The sequence below is a fragment of the Seriola aureovittata genome, chromosome 10 (assembly GCF_021018895.1).
Source record: "Seriola aureovittata isolate HTS-2021-v1 ecotype China chromosome 10, ASM2101889v1, whole genome shotgun sequence".
Classification (NCBI taxonomy): domain Eukaryota; kingdom Metazoa; phylum Chordata; class Actinopteri; order Carangiformes; family Carangidae; genus Seriola; species Seriola aureovittata.
Window position 1 is genome coordinate 304,061 of NC_079373.1, and position 20,752 is coordinate 324,812.

Below are 20,752 nucleotides of genomic sequence, written 5' to 3' on the forward strand. Positions count from 1 at the left end.
AAACTGATTAGAATTTTATGGTCAAAGATCAAGGTCACTGTGACATCATAAAGTCAAGAACACCGCAGAGACTGTGACCATATTTCAGGATAATTCTGGTACAGCTCGATCGTTTTTTTCCAGGAGAGAATCTGTTTTCAGGATGATATTAGTATAACTGTGAACTGTTAACTGGACCATCACTACTGTGGGTTTATAGAGTCGCTGAGAGTTAGTTCTTCTAACACCAGTCTCAATATAACCTAATACTAACAGACCTGAGCATCATAACAAGGACGGACATGTTGATTCTTATCTCTCCAATATATAAATACATGTTATATCATGCTTCTAGTTTCTGAGCTTCTAGTTTTGACTTAAAAAATTAAACCAACATAATGATGGTGCATCATTCTCAACTGGAAAACCTGAGATGAATCGTTTGACAGAATCAAAAAAGTGTTCCTCCTCTTGTCCCTCAGTCCTCTTCTCTAATGATAATTTATATTCTATGTATGAAGTTTTCTTTATTAAACTAAAGGGACTGGTGGTGTTTTAGAGGGAAGCTTTCTATGAGTTTGTATCATGTGTGCACAGGAGCTCATCCTGCTTCTCCACAGGTCAACAGCTGGTGGTGGTAATGCACCAACAGTTACAGCCATGCTCCAATAAACGCAGTGAAAAAGAAGACTGCTATGAAATCAACACAGCTGGAAACACAGCTGGGCTGCGGCTGAAAAGTCAAAATAATTTCCTTTCTAAGCACTTCTCCTTGACCTCAATGGAAAATGTCATGAGGTCAAGGAAAGATGTGAAGGCGAATTCATAAGGACTTAGGAAAAGGCAAATTGACGAATCTGACTACATTTACACAAAGCCTTTTTTAACTTAATTTATTTATAATAAATGGATAATAAATCCTCCTTTCCTAACCACAAAAACAAAACAAACAGGACTGAAATGTTGAAATAAGAAAACATGAAAGAAATATAAAAAGAGAAAGTAGAGTCATTAAAATAATAATTAAATAGAAATAAGGAACTGAGCAAGAGGCCAGAACAGATTATATTCAGTATATATATAGTTTCCTGTCATAGTCGCTTTTGAGATTTCTATACAACTACAGAACATTAATTTTAATGCCATTTATGTATAAGCTATAGTACTTTGTTATGATGATTATATTGATAACTATAAATTAAATATACTTGTTCTTCATGATGACTCATAACTGGATTTAAAGAGAATAAATCTATATTTCTGGATTTGGGCTTCAGTTGATCAGACAAGGATTTCCATCAGTTCTGGATCGTGTCGCAAACATAAAACAGCTGCTCTGTTGTTTCTACATTTACGTGGGTCTGCTGTGGTCAATACTGCGTCATTTTAACATGTTTCTGTGGCAATGAATTGTTGGACATTTTGCTTTTCCTTTGGTAAAGGAAGGTCCAGTCTTTCCTATGCTAAAGGAAATAAGATAGGAAGCACTGTAGCTTCTTCCCTCATCACTGGATCAACTCTCGTCATGGCTGCTGCTCAGGTGTTTTTGAGGATGGAGGAAACACAGTCATACAAACTGTATAATATTCATTTGCTGTTTAATTGTTAGGATTCTTCTCACACAGATGTGCCAGTACAACATTCAGACTGTGTGTGTTAAATAGTGGAGATAGTGAGTCTCCTCCTCACAGTCCCCTCAGCTAACCTCTCTTCCCTGTCTGTCTCATATTGATGATGTCACAGTAGCTGAGTCAGTCCCCTTGCTGAAGAAGAAAAGTGTCAGACTCACAGTCCTGAACCAGTGCTGACTAACAGAGCTGCAGACAGGGAGGACAGAAACCAGGAAGCCTCTGCAGGACAACCTGGGGGCAGTGACTGTGTCTTTCTGTGCTCAGGCTGCTCAACAGGTTCTGTGTTCTTCCCACACACTGACTCATTAGTGTTGACTGCTGTAACTGTCAAACATTGATAATAAGTTCACCGGTTGATATATGTTTGATATATATATATATATATATATACATATATATTTATATGATGTGTGAAGACACACACTCAGAGCGGTGGTGAGGATACAGCAGTGTGTGAACAGGCAGGTGAAGGGTGACGTCAGAGCGGTGATTGACTGCTCTCCTGCTCCTACCTTACGAGGGCGTTACTTCATGACTTCATCAATGTGAATTGCTCCTCTTCATGACATAGTTTCTGGTGGACAAGTCTGAGTCCAGTTCTGGGTTTCTGAGGTCAGTGTTGATAATGTATCCTCACTGAGATAACAGGTGAGAGTTATATGGATTTGTGTCATGTGTCATGTGTTTCTCCTTAGATGTTTTCTTTGGTGTTATTACAGGTATGACTCATCTTCAGGTATCCAGGTGGAACCAAAGGAGGATCTGCACTTTTACCAAGAAGGCCGAATGTTTCAGCACCATGCCATCCTTGATACCTACAGCCTTACATCTGCTGGTTGTTGGCAGAGGGAGGGGGGCTCAGAGACAGACAGCGTACAGGAGGAGGTGAGGGAGCTGAGGAGACTGATCCAGATCCACAGAGACTCAAAGGTGAGTGACAACTGACTGGGAACAGATTTGTTCAGCTAGCTTTAGCTTCTTTTGCTCTTTATGATGGTCACTCTCCAGTTGTGTTGTGATTGAGAGAAAGAGGGTTTTTACATTGCTGCTGTCAGGCCTTTGTGTTGCATCATGTACATATATACCTGTCCTGCTGCCACACCTTTTTAGCCCCCTGTGGCCCGCCCCTCTACACGCAGCTGAGATGTCAGCTATATGAACAAACCAATCAGGAAACTGATTCTCATAAAGTTCGAGTTCAGCAGCAGTTTGTGTGATTGAGTTCACTGTGTGTGTGTGTGTGTGTGTGTGTGTGTGTGTGTGTGTGTGTGTGTGTGTTTACTGTGCCCCTCCAGCTGGATTCATAGTTGATGTGACGGTACTGTGATACCGCTGTCATGGTTACTGTGTGTTAGATTAGATTAGATTAACTTTATTTATCCCACAACTGGGAAATTCATTTACCACAGCAGAAAAATAAACATCTATGTAAATATACAACAAAAATACACCAAATATACACTAATAAATACAATATACACAATACACACGATATGTACCTGAAAAAGTGCAAGTTTGCACATGGTCAGGAAGAGCAGGAGTTGTGGAGTCTGACAGCTGCTGGAATGAAGGACCTGCGGAACCTCTCCTTCTTACAGCGAGGATGTAAAAGTCTGCTGCTGAAGAAGCTACTCAGAGACCCTACAGTGTCATGCAGAGGGTGAGAGGTATTGTTCATGATGGATGTCAGCTTAGCTAACATCCTCCTGTCACCTACTTCCTCAATGGAGTCTAGGGGGCAGCCCAGGACAGAGCTCACTTTCCGGATCAGTTTGTTGAGCCTCTGCCTATCCCTGTCATGTGTTGTCATTGTTATTGTGAGCTCACTACATTTTCTCACTGGTGAATCAGAAACAGCTGAAAGACACAATCAGGTGAACTGACTGTGTTGTAGTTAAACATCAGCTGTCCCTCAGTCTGTGGCTGTGTGTCAGTCAGAATCAGAGTTTGATTGACAGCTCTCACAGAGACTATATGTATATGTTCTCATTGCAGGTAGAGTCTGGTTTTGCTGGAACCACCACTGCGACCCTGGTCAGCCCTGCCTGTGCGCGCCAGCTCTGCTCCAGCAGACTAGAGACCAGGCAGGATGCAGGCCTGGCTGTAGTAAACACTGAGAACTGTAGCACAGCACCAGAGGAACAGGGAAGTACTCCATCATTGGACGAGAGAAAAGAAGGGGCAGGGCCTGTTGTTGTCACTCATACATCCTGTACCAAAGGACACCGTTGTAAGAGCCAGGAAGCCGGGAAAGGACTGAGGGCCACACCAGCTGCCAACTCTCCTGCTGGCCGGAACAGGGAAAACAAAAAGAGAACTACAAAAAGACGTGCAGCAGAATTTGCAGTTAATAGAAACTCCCTGGAGGCTGGTACAGGTACTGCATGGGGGTCCACCAAGATAACAGGAAGTGGACCAGAGAAAAAAGGAACTGTTTCAGCAGTTGCATCAGTGCTTGGTGACAGAGGAGCCACAGAAACTCTGCACAGTCCTGGAGCACAAGGGACTCCATTACCCAGTGAGCCAGAGTCTGCAGTAGGTGGTGATGGGACGTGCGCTGGCAGGAAGGCAGTTGCCTTGCCTACCACCATCGTGGTAGAAAAACAGGAAGGAGAGGAGTGGGAAGTAGACGTGCTGATATGTGAACGAGCAACAGAGACGGAGACAGAGATAGAGACAGAGAGTCCCCCTGAAAGACGAGACCAGTTGACCTCAGCTCTGGGATCAGCTGCTCAGAGGACAGGTGAGTTTCTCATTCAGTGAGTTTCCCACTCAGAATGTTCTTCTTCCAGTGATCTTCCATTTGTTAATTTAAACTCTGTCACATGACATCTGCTGTCAAACAGAAGTGTGGTCTCTGTAACCTGAATCCTTCAGGAACAGCTGAATCAACTGAATTTTAACTAACACAGCAGTTTAGTTAGTTAAACTAAACAGAGGAACTATCTGTCACCTTTTAGATTTGATAAACATTAAAGGACCAGTGTGGAGGGTGTAGTGACATCTAGTAGTGAGGTTACGAATAACCCTAGCCACCTGAATACCCCTCCCCTCACTCCTCACCACTCAAGGCGTGTAGGAGAATCTACGGTGACCTTCAGGCAACGTAAAAAAGTGAAAGTGTTTGGTTTGTCTCTTCTGGGCTACTGTAGAATAATGGAGGTGCAACATGGCGATTCTGTGGAAGAGGACCCTCTCCCTCTGTAGATAAAAACACAAAAGTGCTTAGTTTCAGGTGACTATACATGAAAAAAAATATGATTATGAATATTAGATTAGATTTCTGCCAGTAGATCCTCTTCAGTCCTACATACTGGTCCTTTAACAAACAGCTGTTCATCTCCACATCCAGCTGTTACAAACCAACATGTTGATCCAATTGTTGTGGTGTCTGTATCCAGTAGTCCCTCTATTTGGTCTCCACCAGCTCGTCTTTAGCTGCTAAATGGTTCACTATGTTCACCAGCTGCTCTCTGAGTGTGTCGACAGCAGTAGGTAGAGGACAGAGGCTGATAACAGCTGCTGGAAACAACACTATGAGAGCGGAGAGAATAAAGCAGAACACTAATACAAAAAAATGTGTTAGTTAAAATTCTTTGTAGGTTTCTCAAGATGAGTGACTCATTCATATGTTGGTCCTAACTGTAACAATAAAGTTCTCTCTGTCATTTATTGAAATCTAGGAACATCAGCATCAGCTCTTAAAGACAAGTCTGACTGTTCAACAACGGTAGTCCTGGGGCTGAACGATATGCAAAAAAAAATCATGCGATATGAATCGATTTTTTTATTTCACTTTCACAGAAAATTTGTAAAAATGATGATGATTGTACAAAGCAGTCCTGCTCCTTTACATCTGCATAATAATATATATATTTGTAAACCGGGGCGTCTCTGCAGCACCACAAGACTTATGGTGCTAACAATGCACAACAATGCTGAGACAGATTTTAACCTTATTAAAAAAAGTATATATTTTTTTTATTCTATTTTTTGGTAATTATATTTCGATTAATTGTGCAGCCCTACAGTATATATACACTGTATATATGTATATGTATGTCTATATGTATGAATATATATATATATATATATATACTCACCTTCCACTTTATTAGGTACACCTGTTCAACTGCTCGTTAAGGCAAATATCTTATAGGCCAATCACATGGCAGCAACTCAATGCATTTATGTCTTATGGTCAAGACAATCTGCTGAAGTTCAAACCGAGCATCAGAATGGGGAAGAAAGGTGATGCTGATCTAATGGGATTTTCACACACAGCCATCTCTAGGGTTTACAGAGAATGGTCCCAAAAAGAGGAAATATCCAGTGAGCGGCAATTCTCTGGACGAATATGCTTTGTTGATGCCAGAGGTCAGAGGAGAATGGTCAGACTGGTTTGAGCTGATAGAAAGGCAACAGTAACTCAATTAAGCACTCGTTTCAACCGAGGAATGCAGAAGAGTATCTCTGAATGAACAACACGTCAAACCTTGAACCAGATGGGCTACAGCAACAGAAGACCACACAAAGCTCAAATCATCTCAAACTGGTTCCTTGAACATGACAATGAGTTCACTGTACTCAAATGGCCTCCACAGTCACCAGATCTCAATCCAATACAGCATCTTTGGGATGTGGTGGAACTGGAGATTCACATCATGGATGTGCAGCTGACAAATCTGCAGCAGCTGTGTGATGCTATCATGTCAATATAGACCAAAACCTCTGAGGAATGTTTCCAACACCTTGTTGAATCTATGCCACGAAGAATTGAGGCAGTTCTGAAGGCAAAAGGGGGTCCAACCCGGTACTAGCAAGGTGTACCTAATAAAGCGGTCGGTGAGTGTATATATGTATGTACTGTATAATCATACTATAAATATAATCTGATTAAAAAAATGAAACATGAGCAATTAGACCATCATACCTGAACTGTCTCAGCTGTGCCTGATCTTTCTGACTGTATCTGGGTTCACTCAGGTTCCTGAGTGGTGAGTTATTATTGGTGAGGTGTTGGTTTTCTTCTTCAGTAATGAACTTGGTGAGTAAACCACAGAAACCGTGTTTAGAACAACCATGAGCCGAGCTGTGATAGACCAGAGTGCTTTTAAGAAAACGTCAGGTTTCCTTTGCAGGTGTTAAACTGATCCTGTCTTCTTTCAGTGATCATGGGCCAGGAACAATCCCGGCATCCCCAGGAAAGCCAGTCAGACTCAGAGGAGCCAAGACAACAAGACTCCACCAACAAGAGTTCTCAGTCTGGCAGCAGGTCCCCGGATTCAGAACGAAAACCCCGCAGAGTGCTCTGGCGTGATGGAGGCTGGATCGGAAGCACAATGGGTTCACACCCACATGGACTAGAAACATTACCAAAAACAGTCTGGTATCAGGGTGAAAACCTAGACCAGGACGCCAGTGAAGCCTCCCAGCGACAGGAAGTGAACTCCCAGTCGGTTTGGTATGACAGTGACATAATTTATGAGAGAAAACATGAACAGCTGGAGCAGGCAGAATGTGATCTGAGCTCAGCCCAAGCTCCTGGTCTTCATCCTCCACAGCTGTTAGAACAGGCTCTTATTTCTCGTCAACAGTGCGCCGCTCTGAGTCAGCCACATGCTGCTGGAGCACAGCCAGCACTGTCACATGGGCCTGCTGCACAAAGACGGGAAGTACACGGCTCACAGCAAGAGGAGGAAGTAGGGCCAGATTGGAAGGAAGGGGGAATGGCGGGAGGCAGAGGGGAGGTGGGTCTCACAGAGACCACTTATGGCAGAGAGAGCTGTGAAGCAGCAGACATCGAAGAGACCGGAGAGGAGAAGCCGGGGGGTAGGGAGAGAGGAGCAAAGGGCAGGAAAAAGAGGAGGAAGAAGAGAGGGAGGAGAGGAGGCGCTGAGGCCAAGCTGAGCTCCAGCTCCAGTATCGAATCACAGAGTCAGAGCGAGACCCAGACTCACAGAGAAGCAGTGACAAACCTGGGCCCTCAGTCAGAGACAGAGTCAGAGGCCCAGGATCTAACAGGAAGGGCACTGATCCAGTCCAATGTTTCTGAACCCGCCTGCAAAGAGGAAGCTGACAAAGACGCCATGCATCTACCCTGCCAGACAGAGACCCAGACCATGGACTCTCATGGACTTGACTGTGACATTACAGCCTCAGAGTCTAGTTATACTGGGACCACAGACCACGGGAGAACAGGTCTGACTGAGGCGACAGGGACAAAGGAATCATCAGAGGACAAGAACCAAAGCCTACATGATGACTTTAATCCAGATTCTGCCATTGCTGCTTCAGACCTGAGTCAAACGGTCTTCACAGAGGCAGACATAGAGGAAATTACAACTGTGCCACCAGGAGGAAAGGAAATACTCAACCCCTCAGGGCTGGAGTCACAGGGTGCTGCCACTCCAGTCCAACAAACAGTGGGTAGTATAGACACTGAGCATCTGACAGCTGCTGGTGAAGCTAGAGCATCTGAGGACCAAACAGGTTTGTTGGAATCTAAGCCTGCAAAGGAACTTCCTGTCAGACATTCAGATCCGACAGAACTCACAGAGGACTCGTCTCTGGTGGAATTTCCTGAACAGAATACACAACATTTACAATCCGTGTGCTCTGCAGAAGCTGTCGGTCTGCCATGGGAAGGTAGAGCAGATGGTTCACCTCTTCAGATACAGGAAGGAAGCACTGTGACAACTGTGATGGAATATTTAGGGCATTGTTTGGCCTCTGAGATGCTGGGATATCAGCAGCTCGAGGAGGAGAAGACACATGCGCTGTGGGTGGGTGTGGAGGGAGAGGGTAAGGAGACAAGTGTGGAGAGTATGACAGAAGGAAAGGACAGTAGGATGGTGTGTGGTGAGGAGTCATCTTCGTCAGACAGAGAGGAGAAGGCCGAGGATGAAGGCATTCCCTCCTCACACAGAGAAACAGAGCAGTGTTATGAGAACAGCTTGCTGGCCACAGCTGTAGCAGTAGTAACTGTAGCAGTAGTATCAGCCGTGGTGAGCATAGAGCTTAGCCAGCAGCCAGCAAGCAGTCCGTCAGACAGTCAGCAGTCTGCTAATGATACACTGTTAGTACAAGATACTAACTTTCCCGCTGATACATTAAAGCAGCTGAAAGACCATCAGTCCAGGCAGCTGACCAACAAGAGAGAGACACGACACCTGTCAGCTGAGACTGCAACCGAGACTGAGGATCAGCAGGTCTACCATCCACACCCTGATCCTCCTGAAGGACCAGCTAACACTGACATGTCAGAGGAATCCCACTGTGCACAGGTAGAGAGTGAGACAGCAGCACAGCTCCATCACAGAGACCTCTCAGCACCTGCTTACACTCCCACTCTACCACAGCTCCAGAAAGAGGAAGTTCAACCAGATACTACACAAAACAACCTGTTTCAAGTTCACATGAAACCTGCAGATGAAACCATTACAGCTGAGGAGGGCAACCAAGCTCACCTGCAGACAGAAACCCAGCTGTCCTGTCCTGGTGTGGACGCAGGACAAGATCCAGAGTCCCCACACACACTGTGCCCCAAGTCCGAGTCTGAGGGTAATCCCCAAGACCAGTGTCAGGTCAGAGAGACACAGGATAGAGATCAGGGTCTCCCTGTTGAATCTCCAACTGCTTTGGGTGAGGGAGGGCGGCAGGTCCAGGAGCAGGACAGTCCAGGAGACTTACAGTCTAAGACAGAGGAAAAAGTGAGCTGCCAAAGAGGTGTTACAGACTGTCAGGCTAAAAGGTGTGACAGCCTTAACCCACCATATGAGGGCGAGGGTCCCACTGTAACACTACCTGTTGGCCCATGTGTTTCGGCTCCTGTGGCCGATCCCAGTCCAGATGAACCGACTGCCCCCATGAGTGTGGAAACAGGTGAATCCCAGTCACCCCAGTCACTGGTGGACATGAACCTCATCACTGCCACCTTCCACAGCAAAGGTACTGAGTCTGTGGCAGGGGATGATGAGAATGGTTTATGTGATGAAGACCCAGACTCTGTGGATACAGTGGATGGATGGAAGCAGAGAGAGAGAGACAAGATGGAAAGAGAAGAGGTAGCATGGAAACATGTGGTCACAGCAGAGGACACACCCCACACAGGTAAATACCTGTCTGTCTGTCTGTCTGTCTGTCTGTCTGTCTGTCTGTCTGTCTGTGATTATCTTGACATGGCCTCATCACTCACACATTTGAATAACAAACACACACAGTCCATGTGTTTTTACACATGAAAACCACCTTAGCCTCCTCAGAAATAACACACATGAACCAGCTGATGTTAACAGCTGACTGCAGTAAACAAGTTTAATTCTCCTGTCAGTGGTCAGTTCACCTCAGCCATGGAGGTGACATTCAAACAGTGACTGATATAAAAATAATGCATTGCTCAGTCTTCTGAGAGTCTCTTGGGGCTGGTTTCACAGAGATATTTTAGACTGGTCTGTACTGTTGGTTCAGTCCATAGACGGTTTTACAAAAATAAGGACTGACTCATTTTAAGAACATCAGACACCTTACACACAAGCTAACTCAGACGTAAGACTAATGTTACCATCGTAACAATCATTGACACCTGTGCTGTCCAGTAACCCCAAACAACAAGAAACATGAAAACATGGCTCATAATTTGTGGTTTGCAGAGAAGGGAAAGATTTCTTAGAGACTTTTTTTATTGTTTCACTCCTCACCGAAAGTAAAACATCCTTGTAAATGTTGAATTCTTCCAAAAGACAAACAATTTTGGCTAGAGTAAACAAAGCTCAGGGGTTGGACGCTGTTCCACATATTTTTTTTTATATATATTGAAAAAGGTCTTAATTTACCCAGAATTCATTGTACCACAGTCCATCTTAAGACAGTCAAGAACTAAACTGCTTTGTGCAACAGATGAATTTAGACTCAGTCTATTTGAAGTCTGCCTAATTGTTCTATAAAAGCCACAGTCAAAGTCTGTCTTTGTGAAACCAGCTCCTGGATGTAGAGTCACTTCACTATGACTTCTCCAACCTTTACTTCACCGTTCATTTTTAACAGTGCTCGATCCTTCAGCTGCTTTGTCTTCACAGAGAATGGAGGGAACAGGGCAGGGACTGTGTGTGTGTATCAGTGTGCGTGTAACAGTTGTTGATCCAGCTCCTCTGTTTGTATGGAGCACTGTATCCAGGCAACCTGGTGATGTCATCAAGACTTAACATTGGACAGTGAAACTGGGCTTGGGCTGGGTAATGGTGTGTGTGTGCGTGCCTGTGTGTGTGTGGGTGGGTGGTTGGTTGTGTGGACAGTGATGCAGAGCCACATCATCAACTTGTGTTTCAAATGGAGTGTGTGGTGGTTGATGTGATGTCTCACAGCAACCAGGTCCTGTAGGTCAGTCAAACCTGGTTCTGTGGTTCCATCAAACCTGGTCCTGTGTCTGTACATGTAGAGATTCCTGTGAAAAAGAAAATCTGGATAACAGATCTAGGGCTGCCACTAACGACTATTTTTCGAATAACTTTTTTAATCTATTGACTATTTCATTGATTAGTCGATTCATCTAAACGATTAATTTTCCTTGAGAAAATCTAAATGACACTGGCATGATAAATAAACCCAGATTCTGGGGTAGACATTTTCATTTTCAACACTTATTCAGTGTAAACTCTCAGGCAGCAGCAGACGACTTTATGACTTTATGAGAGTATTTATCAGCTACAAGGACAAAAGATATTAAAAAGCTCTCAAAGTCAGACATTGACCAGCTGATTTTATCTTTATTTTATCCATTCACTTATTAATCAAGCTTGGACCATTGCCGGTTCTTTTTTTTTTTTTTTAAAAAGAATAAATTCAGAACAGGATGTCAATTGATTGTTCTGGCCTAGTCTCAGCCAGTCGCTCAGCTTATGACAATCTGCCACATTTTAAGATTCATGGTGAAGTAAGATAATCAGTTACAGACAGCTTTCGTTGTAGCATTTCCTAACAGTTCGCTATTAGCTTAACCAGCACGATGTTGTTGTGTAAGAGACACCAGGAGTTGCTGGAAATAACAGATTCAAAGTTCTTATGGGCCATTTACGTTTTATTGCACTTATAGTAACGTAAAGTTCAGTCATAGTTGTCAACTCCAGTAATCCTCAGTTATCTTTACTACACCTGGTTCTGTCTGGTGCAGCCTCTGCCATGCTGTTTGCTCTGTGTGTTCCAAATGTTTGTTCTTGGATCGATTCTCACATTAAAAGATTGATACCTTAACTCAATAATTTGGGGTAAATGTCAACAGGGACACAGTAGAAAGTAACAAAGCTATCACCGGGATCTAGTCTAAATAATACCTGGATTGATAGGAACTACTTCTCCTTCCACCTGTAATTTTCATATGAACTATGGCTCTATGAATACATGAGCCACTGAACAGAGTGATGACATTGATGATGGCTGAACGCAATCAAAGTCGTGTGTGGAACTTCTTCAGACAAAAAATGTGAATCTGGAATGTTTTGTAAAAAAGTTGAGGCAAGTGTTTTCAAGGGAGCATGATTCAGATGCTGAAGACTTAATAACTTAATATACATTCAACTTTTTTTTCATGCAATGCATGTCCTGCAAGTTTTTTGGTCTGTAGGACATCTTCTTCTGATCTTTTGAAGTGGTAATAGGGCACTGAATGTATTTTTCTTTATTATTAAAGAATAAGAAAGAGTAGTCTGATGTCTTATTTGAAATGGTTATAGCCTACTTATTATTTCCCTGAACATATTAAGCTTTTGTACAAAGTATCGGTATCGTATTGTTATCGGTGATACCATCACTACCGTGTGTGTGTGTGTGTGTGTGTGAGAGAGAGAGAGTGAGAGATATAAATGTTGCAGTGTTTTCCAGGCTGCACAGCTGAGTCAAGGACAAGCTTTAACCAGAACCTTTACTGACTCATCTGATCCTGCTGGTTCTCCATGAAAACTGATCTCAGGACCCCATCATGATCATCATATTCAGATCACAGCTCAGAGGAGAGACTCCATAACATCATGTTTCCTCCCTCTCAGATTGAGATTTCGATTAAGTATCTGCTAGGACTGTCATGACATTTTCACTACATCATGACATTATTGTGGTCAAGAGAATTCATAATAACAATATCATCACGATGTTTATAGATGTTTTGTTTCTTTTCTGACAAATGAATTTGACTCAGATACAAGTGTAGGGAGGTGGAGAGAGAGTCTGTAACAAAATCAAGTAGTTACACTGACATCACAGTACTATCGTATGTGTATCATTGAGATGATATCAATATTTGATTATCGTCAATTCCAGTATATTGAGACATCCCTGTATCTCCTCCTGCTGCTTGTACCAGGGTTAGTTTAAAGGTTTATCTACACCGTATCTGTGATCCACAGCACAAGATATCAGAGACTCCTGCTGCTTGTACAAGGATTAGTTTAAAGGTTTATGACTGGAATCAAGAGTAAAAATCAAACTCTGGAGTGAAATGTTGTGTTGTCATTATTATCTAGTGGGTTGGTTTCAGCTCAGATACAGTTTGTTTACCTCTAGTGATGTTAATATACACAGGGTGTTTTCTTCAGTTGTTCAGTCCTACTAAGAGCGTGTTTGTTAGGTGCTGGATGTTTGGTCTTACTAGGTTTCCAGGACCTATAGATCTGTCCACAGCTTTAGAGGCTCCAGGACTACAGTAACCAGCAGTAACCAACAGTTGGTTCATGTTCACTAACCAGCAGTAACTAACAGGTGGTTAATGTTGGTTACTGTTTAAGTCCGTCATCAACATTACACTGTAAGTCAGGAGTGTGTTGTTTCCTGTCTCGATGTGTAGTAACAGTGAAACACAGAAGATTGAATTCATCTCCATCATCCGAAGCATCAGTATGAAGCAGTGCTGCAGTTATACCTGTTGAGTCACTGTGTCGTTGTGGTGTAATGTTATTTTGTGTTGTGTTCTTATGTATTATTTTATGGTAATGATGTGAGAGCGAGTTGAGGATCCGTGTGTTGGATTGATTAGATAATGAGATTATCTGTTCTGTACTCATTAATGAATCACTGTGGTGATGACAGGCGAGTATGGACAACCTGAGCTAATCCACAGGATCAGTATCAATCAAGATCGGTATCAATCATGATCAGTATCGATCAAGGCTTTTTGATTATTTATTCAACTGATCATTGTGTAAGAAAATCAAAACAACATTTCTACTTTTAGTCTGAAGATCAAAAGTCCATTGTACACAGTAGGGCTGATGTTTGTGTATGTGTATGTCTGTGTTATAGTAATTGATATATCAATAATAATGAGAATATTTGATCTGAGTAGCTCACTGTTTTCTTCGTGGATAATGAAGTTTGGTGTAAATGAACTCTAACCTGATGATATTCTCTGTCCTCTACAGAACCAGAACAACAACAGCAACAACAGTCTGAGCAGACCAGGAGAGGCTCAGACAGCATACACCCATTACAGGTGAGTTCACACTCAGGTGTGTGAATGTGTCAGACTGATACAGTACAAATATTCACAAACAGAGAGAGGTTAAAGCCCTGCCTCCCCTCTCACCTACTCACAGCTAACCAAGCACTGTGATGCAGCTGACCAGATTTGAATGTGGAGTTTAAAATCTTGTCAGATGATCTGAGAAGCTCTTCCTTTGAGTGTACTGAGGCTTTACCCACTCCCATTCAGATCCTGATTGGATCACTTGAGACACATTAATACCAGGTCACAACAGGGCCTCAGAGACCCTGATCGGATCACCTGAGACACATTAATACCAGGTGTGAACATGTGTTTTTTAAAATATATACACTGCTTTCCTTTACAAGTTACACCAGACAGGCCCAGACCAGGGTCACACATGAAACCATATAAATCCTTATCCAGGGTCTCCTAATGATGCAGTATTTGCTCTCCTGGGGCTGCAAGTTACAGTAGGAGATATGGGAACCTTCAGCCCTGGCCCCTCCTTGTGTATGTGTGTGTGTGTGTGTGTGTGTGTGTGTGTGTGTGTGTGTGTGTGTGTGTGTGTGTGTGTGTGTGATGACAAAGACGTAATTATCTTTTGTTATAAACACAGTAAATGTCAGTGAGTCATCTGTTGTTTCACTGGTGTACTTAAGATCTAATTATTTTAAACATAGTCATATCTTGTATTATTAAATGAAGCTGGACCTTTAAAACAGTCTAGCTAGGGTTAGTCTTCATGTTGGATCCATGTGGGATTCATATACGCCCAGATGATATCACAGGTTTCAGATGAGATCACATGGTTCAGATGATATCACATGGTTCAGATATCAGATGGTTCAGATGATATCGCATGTTTCAGATGATATCACATGTTTCAGATGATATCACATGGTCCAGATGACATCACATGTTTCAGATTACATCACATGATTCAGATGACATCACATGGTTCAGATGATATCACATGGTTCAGGTGATATCACCTGTTTCAGGTGATATCACATGGTTCAGGTGATATCACATGGTTCAGGTGATATCACATGTTTCAGATGACATCACATGGTTCAGATGATATCACATGGTTCAGGTGATATCACATGTTTCAGATGACATCATATGGTTCAGATTATATCACGTTTCAGATGACATCACATGGTTCAGGTGACATCACATGTTGGTTGCTGTGGTGACTTACTGTGATTGTTTCTGTTGTGTATAGTGTGTTATGTGGAGGGTTTTGAAGTGAAGCTGAAGTCTGACAGTGATGCTGTCTGTGTGCACTAACCTGCCCGCTCTGTGTGTCTTCATGTGTCTTCTGCTTCCCCCTTGTGGTCAGAGCAGCTGTAACTACTTCCAGATGTGTGACTTTCTCTCTCTCTTTCTGTGCGTCACAGCTGGATAGTGTACTAAGCTGTTGCCAGGTTACTGCAGTGTTTGTGTGCCGTTGATTGGTTACAGATGGAGCTGACTGACAGCACCTACACACACACATACACACACACACACACACACACACACACACACACACACACACACACACACATACACACTCACAGTGTGCTGTGTACTGAATGTGGGTAAGGTTTACTATGAGTGCTTTGTGGAGCACCATTCATAATTTACATATAATGAAACAGTTTTAGTTTTACAGATGCTAACTCAGCTAACCTTCAGCTAACTTCTAGTTAAATTTCAGCTAACTGTCAACTAACTTTCAGCTGACTTTCAGCCAACTTAGCCAATTACCAGCTAACTTTCAGCAAACTCTTACCCAACTTTAAGCTAACTTTCAGCCAAATTTCAGACAACTTTCAGCTAACTCTCAGCTAACTCTCAGCTAACCTCCAGCTAACCTCCAGCTAACTTGCAGCTCACTCTTCACACAGTCCGCTCAGTAGCAGTCAGTGAGACCAAACTGTGGATCATTGCTCGGACACAAAATGCAACCAGTGACTTCAATGACATCTTTTATAATTCATCAACTGTTTTCTCTTTACACCTGAACTAAAAAAGGAAATATTGACTTTGAAACAAAAAGCTATGTTGGCAACTGAAAAATGCACATGCATTTTAAAACTAACAAACTAAATATCTTATTGTATTTTGATATTTTTTGCAAAATACTTACTTAATATTTTTTTGTGTTTTTCAATGTCAGAATTTTTCTTCTTTCCACAGTAAAATAGCGAGAGTTGAAACTGAAAACCACTGGCACTGACAGCATAAAAAAACTCAGAAAAAAGACACACACTGGAAAAATATCACAATGAAATAAGAATTTCATTATGGAAAAATATCACAATGAAATAAGAATTTCATTATAACGGCCTGTTTCTTTTCTCAGATCAGTGCTGAGGTCTAATGTCTGTCTTCAGCTCCATAATGTAGAAGTATTTCTGCAGGTCACATCACCACCACCACACAGGCTGTATCTCATGAAAACACCACCTCTTCTCCTGTAATATGAAAAGAGCAGGAAACAGATGAATCATAGGGCTCAGTTTGCACTGTGGGTATAACAGTAGATTATAAATGAAACATATATAATTACCACTGTTTGAAGATGTGCCTTTAGCAGCTTCCAGCAGATAGAAAGTCTGTTATTCATCAGATAGAGCTCCATTGTTCCTGAGCTGAGGAGCAAATGGATGAGAGGGAGTTTGTTTCAAGTGAAGGACAGATGTAATGGGTGGAGTGTGTGAGTAAGAGAAGGAGGGAGGGAGGGAAGGAGGGCCTGAAGGAAAAATGAAGAGAGAGTGGAAAGGAGGGATGGAGGGAGGGGCTGCTGCTCTGAACAGATGTGGGCAGCGAGGCTCATTTTCCAGCTCAAACTGCACCAAGAGGGAGCAGTAGATCGTAGACTGACTGGATTACACACCAGGACTGTTTTTACTTTAATAAGAACAACTAGCTCTTGAGTTTACATCGGGCTGTCATTAGGACTCCGTAGCCAAAGTGGAAGCATTGTTTCGTCACATTTCTCTTTTTTTCCGTTGTCTATTAGAGGCACAAAAACGTAAAGGTTCATCTGATCTGTGGCATTTTTTTCTCCTTTGGTGGCAAGAAAATCAGCAGCCTGCAGCGAACTGCTGCTGGAGCTTTCTTCTTCTGGGAACCCCACCCTCATCCATTCACGCTTTGTTTTTCTGACAGTCGCAGTGAAGAGAGAGAGGACAGTAGAGATACTTAAACCTTCACAATGGTTCATACACAGTGTGTGTGTTAACACGTCGATGCAGCATGTATGAGAGACATAGACGCAGGTACAGCTTCTGTGCCAAAGGAGAGACCACTGTGGATGTGGTATTGATCAAGGTAGGAGGCTGTGTGTGTGCGTGCGTGCATGTGTGTGTGCGCGTGTGAGACTATTAATTAATATTGATTAGAATATTGGTACAAATCAGGCTCGAGGATTGATTGAAGAGAGTCGGTTTGTGTTTGAAACAAAAGATTTGATCTGATGGCATATTGTCATGTTTTAAAGTTGCACATTGTGTAACACCTGGAGGTGTCCATAACCCCTTTTAGCAGACTTCATATGATGTATTTTCAGATGTGCCATCAGTGTGTTAGAGGGACTGTGGAGCTGTAAAAGTTGTAGAAAAGTTTCTGAAAACAAAGTTTAATGAAACATGAAGTCGTCTGGGTTTGTAATATGCACTGATTAGAATTTGTTAGTCAAAGGTCACTGTGTATCAACATTTTCTGAGTTTTGGACTACAATTTCCATCATGCTTTGGGTGGTGCAAACGGGAAGTACAATGTTGCCATAGTGTCAGTGGGGCTTTCCATTTGGCGAACAAGTCCCTCAGTCACTGTCACCTCCTCCCAGCAGGGAAGATGAGACGTCAGTCAGCATCTCAGCTGATATAACACTTAATAGATATTACATCAAATAGATTATACATCGACTGCAGCATCACAGAATTTATCAAAAAAAACATCAACACAGAGCAAATATCAGTAATTAATATCTACAGTTTGTCAGAGGACTTTGATTCCTCAGTTCTCTTCCTCATTAACTCATATCAGACCTCTTCTCTGTCATGTTCGCTGTTCCTAATTCTGAGACAAACCAGGCACCACTCATCATCCAAATAGCACCATCCCAACAGCGAAGCATGGTGGAGGCAGTATCAGACTGTGGGGGGACAAGCAGACTGGTCAGTACTGAGGGAAAACCCTGGTTCAGAGCTCAGGAACTCAGACTTGGCTGAAGGTTTACCTTCCAACAGGAATATGGCCCTTAGCGCACAGCCATGACAAAACAAGAGTGGTTTAGAGACAACTCTGACAACGTCCCTCAGTGGACCAGCCAGAGTCCTGACCTGAATTTTATCATAGAACTGCAACATGACAAAATCTGAAAAGTCAAGGGGTCTGAATACTTTTTGAATGCAATATATTATCAGACAGATATACAGAGACAGATATACAGAGATATATAGACACAGATATACAGACATATAGACACAGATATACAGGAATATACAGACACAGATATACAGACACAGATATACAGAGATATATAGACACAGATATACAGGAATATACAGACACAGATATACAGAGATATATAGACACAGATATACAGGAATATACAGACACAGATATACAGAGATATATAGACACAGATATACAGGAATATACAGACACAGATATACAGACACAGATATACAGACACAGATATACAGGAATATACAGACTCAGATATACAGACACAGATATACAGTAGTCTACAGCGTAGCCATGTAGAGTTCATGATCAGTGTTCTCTCTCTGTGAGGTGTCCTCATGCTGTTTACTCCTCATTGAACACCAAGTTATCTGAGGTCTCTCAGGTCTGACTTTAGATGTTAGGGTTTGGACAGCAGCTCACTGTACATGTCTCCACCTGTATAATGAGTCTGAACTGTCAGAAGCTCATGACCAAAGATTTACAAGTGTATTTTAATACAACACTCACTTGGCACAGTGTGGAATTACTGGTCGGTCGCTGAGATCACAAGTTCAGTTGAAGTTGACACGAGGCTTCAGCAGAGTCAGACGTTGACATCTCCATGTTATTGTTTGTAATCACCTAATTGCCTGTTTCTGTGTTTCCATATTGAGCTGCAGCAGAGAGACATCCTGCTAGTCAGATGTTGGTTCATTGTGAGGACTAATCTTTACTAAACCTACACACAATTTCCAGGATTTAGTTCAAATTGCTTCAGCCTCATTCACTTCAACTGAACCCTTGTATTTAAGGGTGTGAGCTAGCCAATGTAACTTAGATAATTTGATGTCTGTCCCTCAGAGTCACAGAATGAGGTACCAGTTTCTACGAACTGTAAAAAGCATGTGAGAGGCACAAGATTATTAAAGAGAATCCAGTTCAGCTTCATGACTTGTTATGACATCTTTTCATTTTTTCATTCTGCACATTCATCCTGTTCTGTTCACAGTGAATACCAGTACAGACATGTACTGAAGAGCATCATGGGAAATACAGTGCCTGAAGTCGGTTTAGACGGGCAAACATGGCTACAGTGAATAAGTCAATGATTACATAATAATCCTAGAGCACAGTGTAAAAGTGAAGGTGCACGTTTTAACTCAGGTGTGTTTCAGTCAGCTTTGGTGGCAGGTGTCATGTGACTCTGTCCTGTGTGTGAACTGTAACATGAACAGGAATCAGCTGATGATGAGACACATGTTAGTCTATATCAGAGGAAGTGTTGCAGCTGTTGTTGTGGCTCAGGTGTCCATGTGGAATCTCTTGATTGGAAAACTTCTCTTGCTGGAGAGTAGCTGAGGTTTAGTTTAGTTGTCAACACTGCAGACTGTAAACTCACTCAGTCACTTGGCATTCAGCTGACCAGTGGTGGAAATATGATCAGTCAGTCGGTCAGTCAGTCACTCAGTCACTCATTCAGTCCGTCAGTGAGCCGTCAGTTGGTCACTCAGTCAACCAGTCACTCAGTCAGTGCATATACCCCTGAGATGCTCTTTATTAGTTTTATCAAGTATCATTATTATCACCATAAAACATAATGGCCCCTCCCCTTCCCTCTTTTAAAATGCACCACAGTAACTCAGAGACCATTAACTGACTGACTTTGTTCCTTTATTTTAGGACAGTTTTACCGGAAAGTTTGTTTTCAGTAACAGTAGTGATCAACTGTTCATGTTCAGACATGCTGCTGTGAGAGTCTCTCTGTTGCTGCGGTGTATTACTGCTTAGTGTCTACCCAGTTAATCCATCCAGTTTCATCTAACTACCTGCTGTACATTTAAACTTACGGTAGTTCTGCTCTGCATTCACAGCTCTCTCTCTGTCTCTCTCTGTCTCTCTCTCGCTAGACCCACACTTCATATGCTGTTCAGATCTGATAGTTACTGTAGTTTAGCAGTTAGTGATGACCTCTCTCTCTCTCCCTCTCTCTCTCTGTCTCTCTCCGCCTCTCTCTCTCTCCCTCTCTCTCCCTGCTCTGTGTGTGTTGGTTCAACAAATGAACTTGTCCATCAGATTGTAGTGTTTTGTAACTTCAGTGTAGAGGATTGTGATATTTATCCTTTGACAGCTCTGCTCCAGTCTGTGTCTTCCTGTGTACACAGCAGCCTTCAGTGTAACCAATCAGATGCTGCTGTGGGCAGGACATTGCCCACAATACATAGAT

General features: G+C 42.6%; 1 protein-coding gene across 11 annotated transcripts in view; it reads left to right on the top strand.

The window, feature by feature from the left end:
• Positions 1–20,752, top strand: part of LOC130175857 (A-kinase anchor protein 13-like) — a 68,727-nt gene that overhangs the window by 8,056 nt on the left and 39,919 nt on the right. For all 11 annotated transcript variants that reach the window (XM_056386460.1, XM_056386461.1, XM_056386467.1 and 8 more), the window contains exons 4-7: positions 2,330–2,540; positions 3,606–4,353; positions 6,780–9,722; positions 14,018–14,088. In XM_056386460.1, coding sequence (XP_056242435.1) covers positions 2,330–2,540; positions 3,606–4,353; positions 6,780–9,722; positions 14,018–14,088 — 3,973 coding nt within the window. The remainder of the gene's footprint in view (positions 1–2,329; positions 2,541–3,605; positions 4,354–6,779; positions 9,723–14,017; positions 14,089–20,752) is intronic.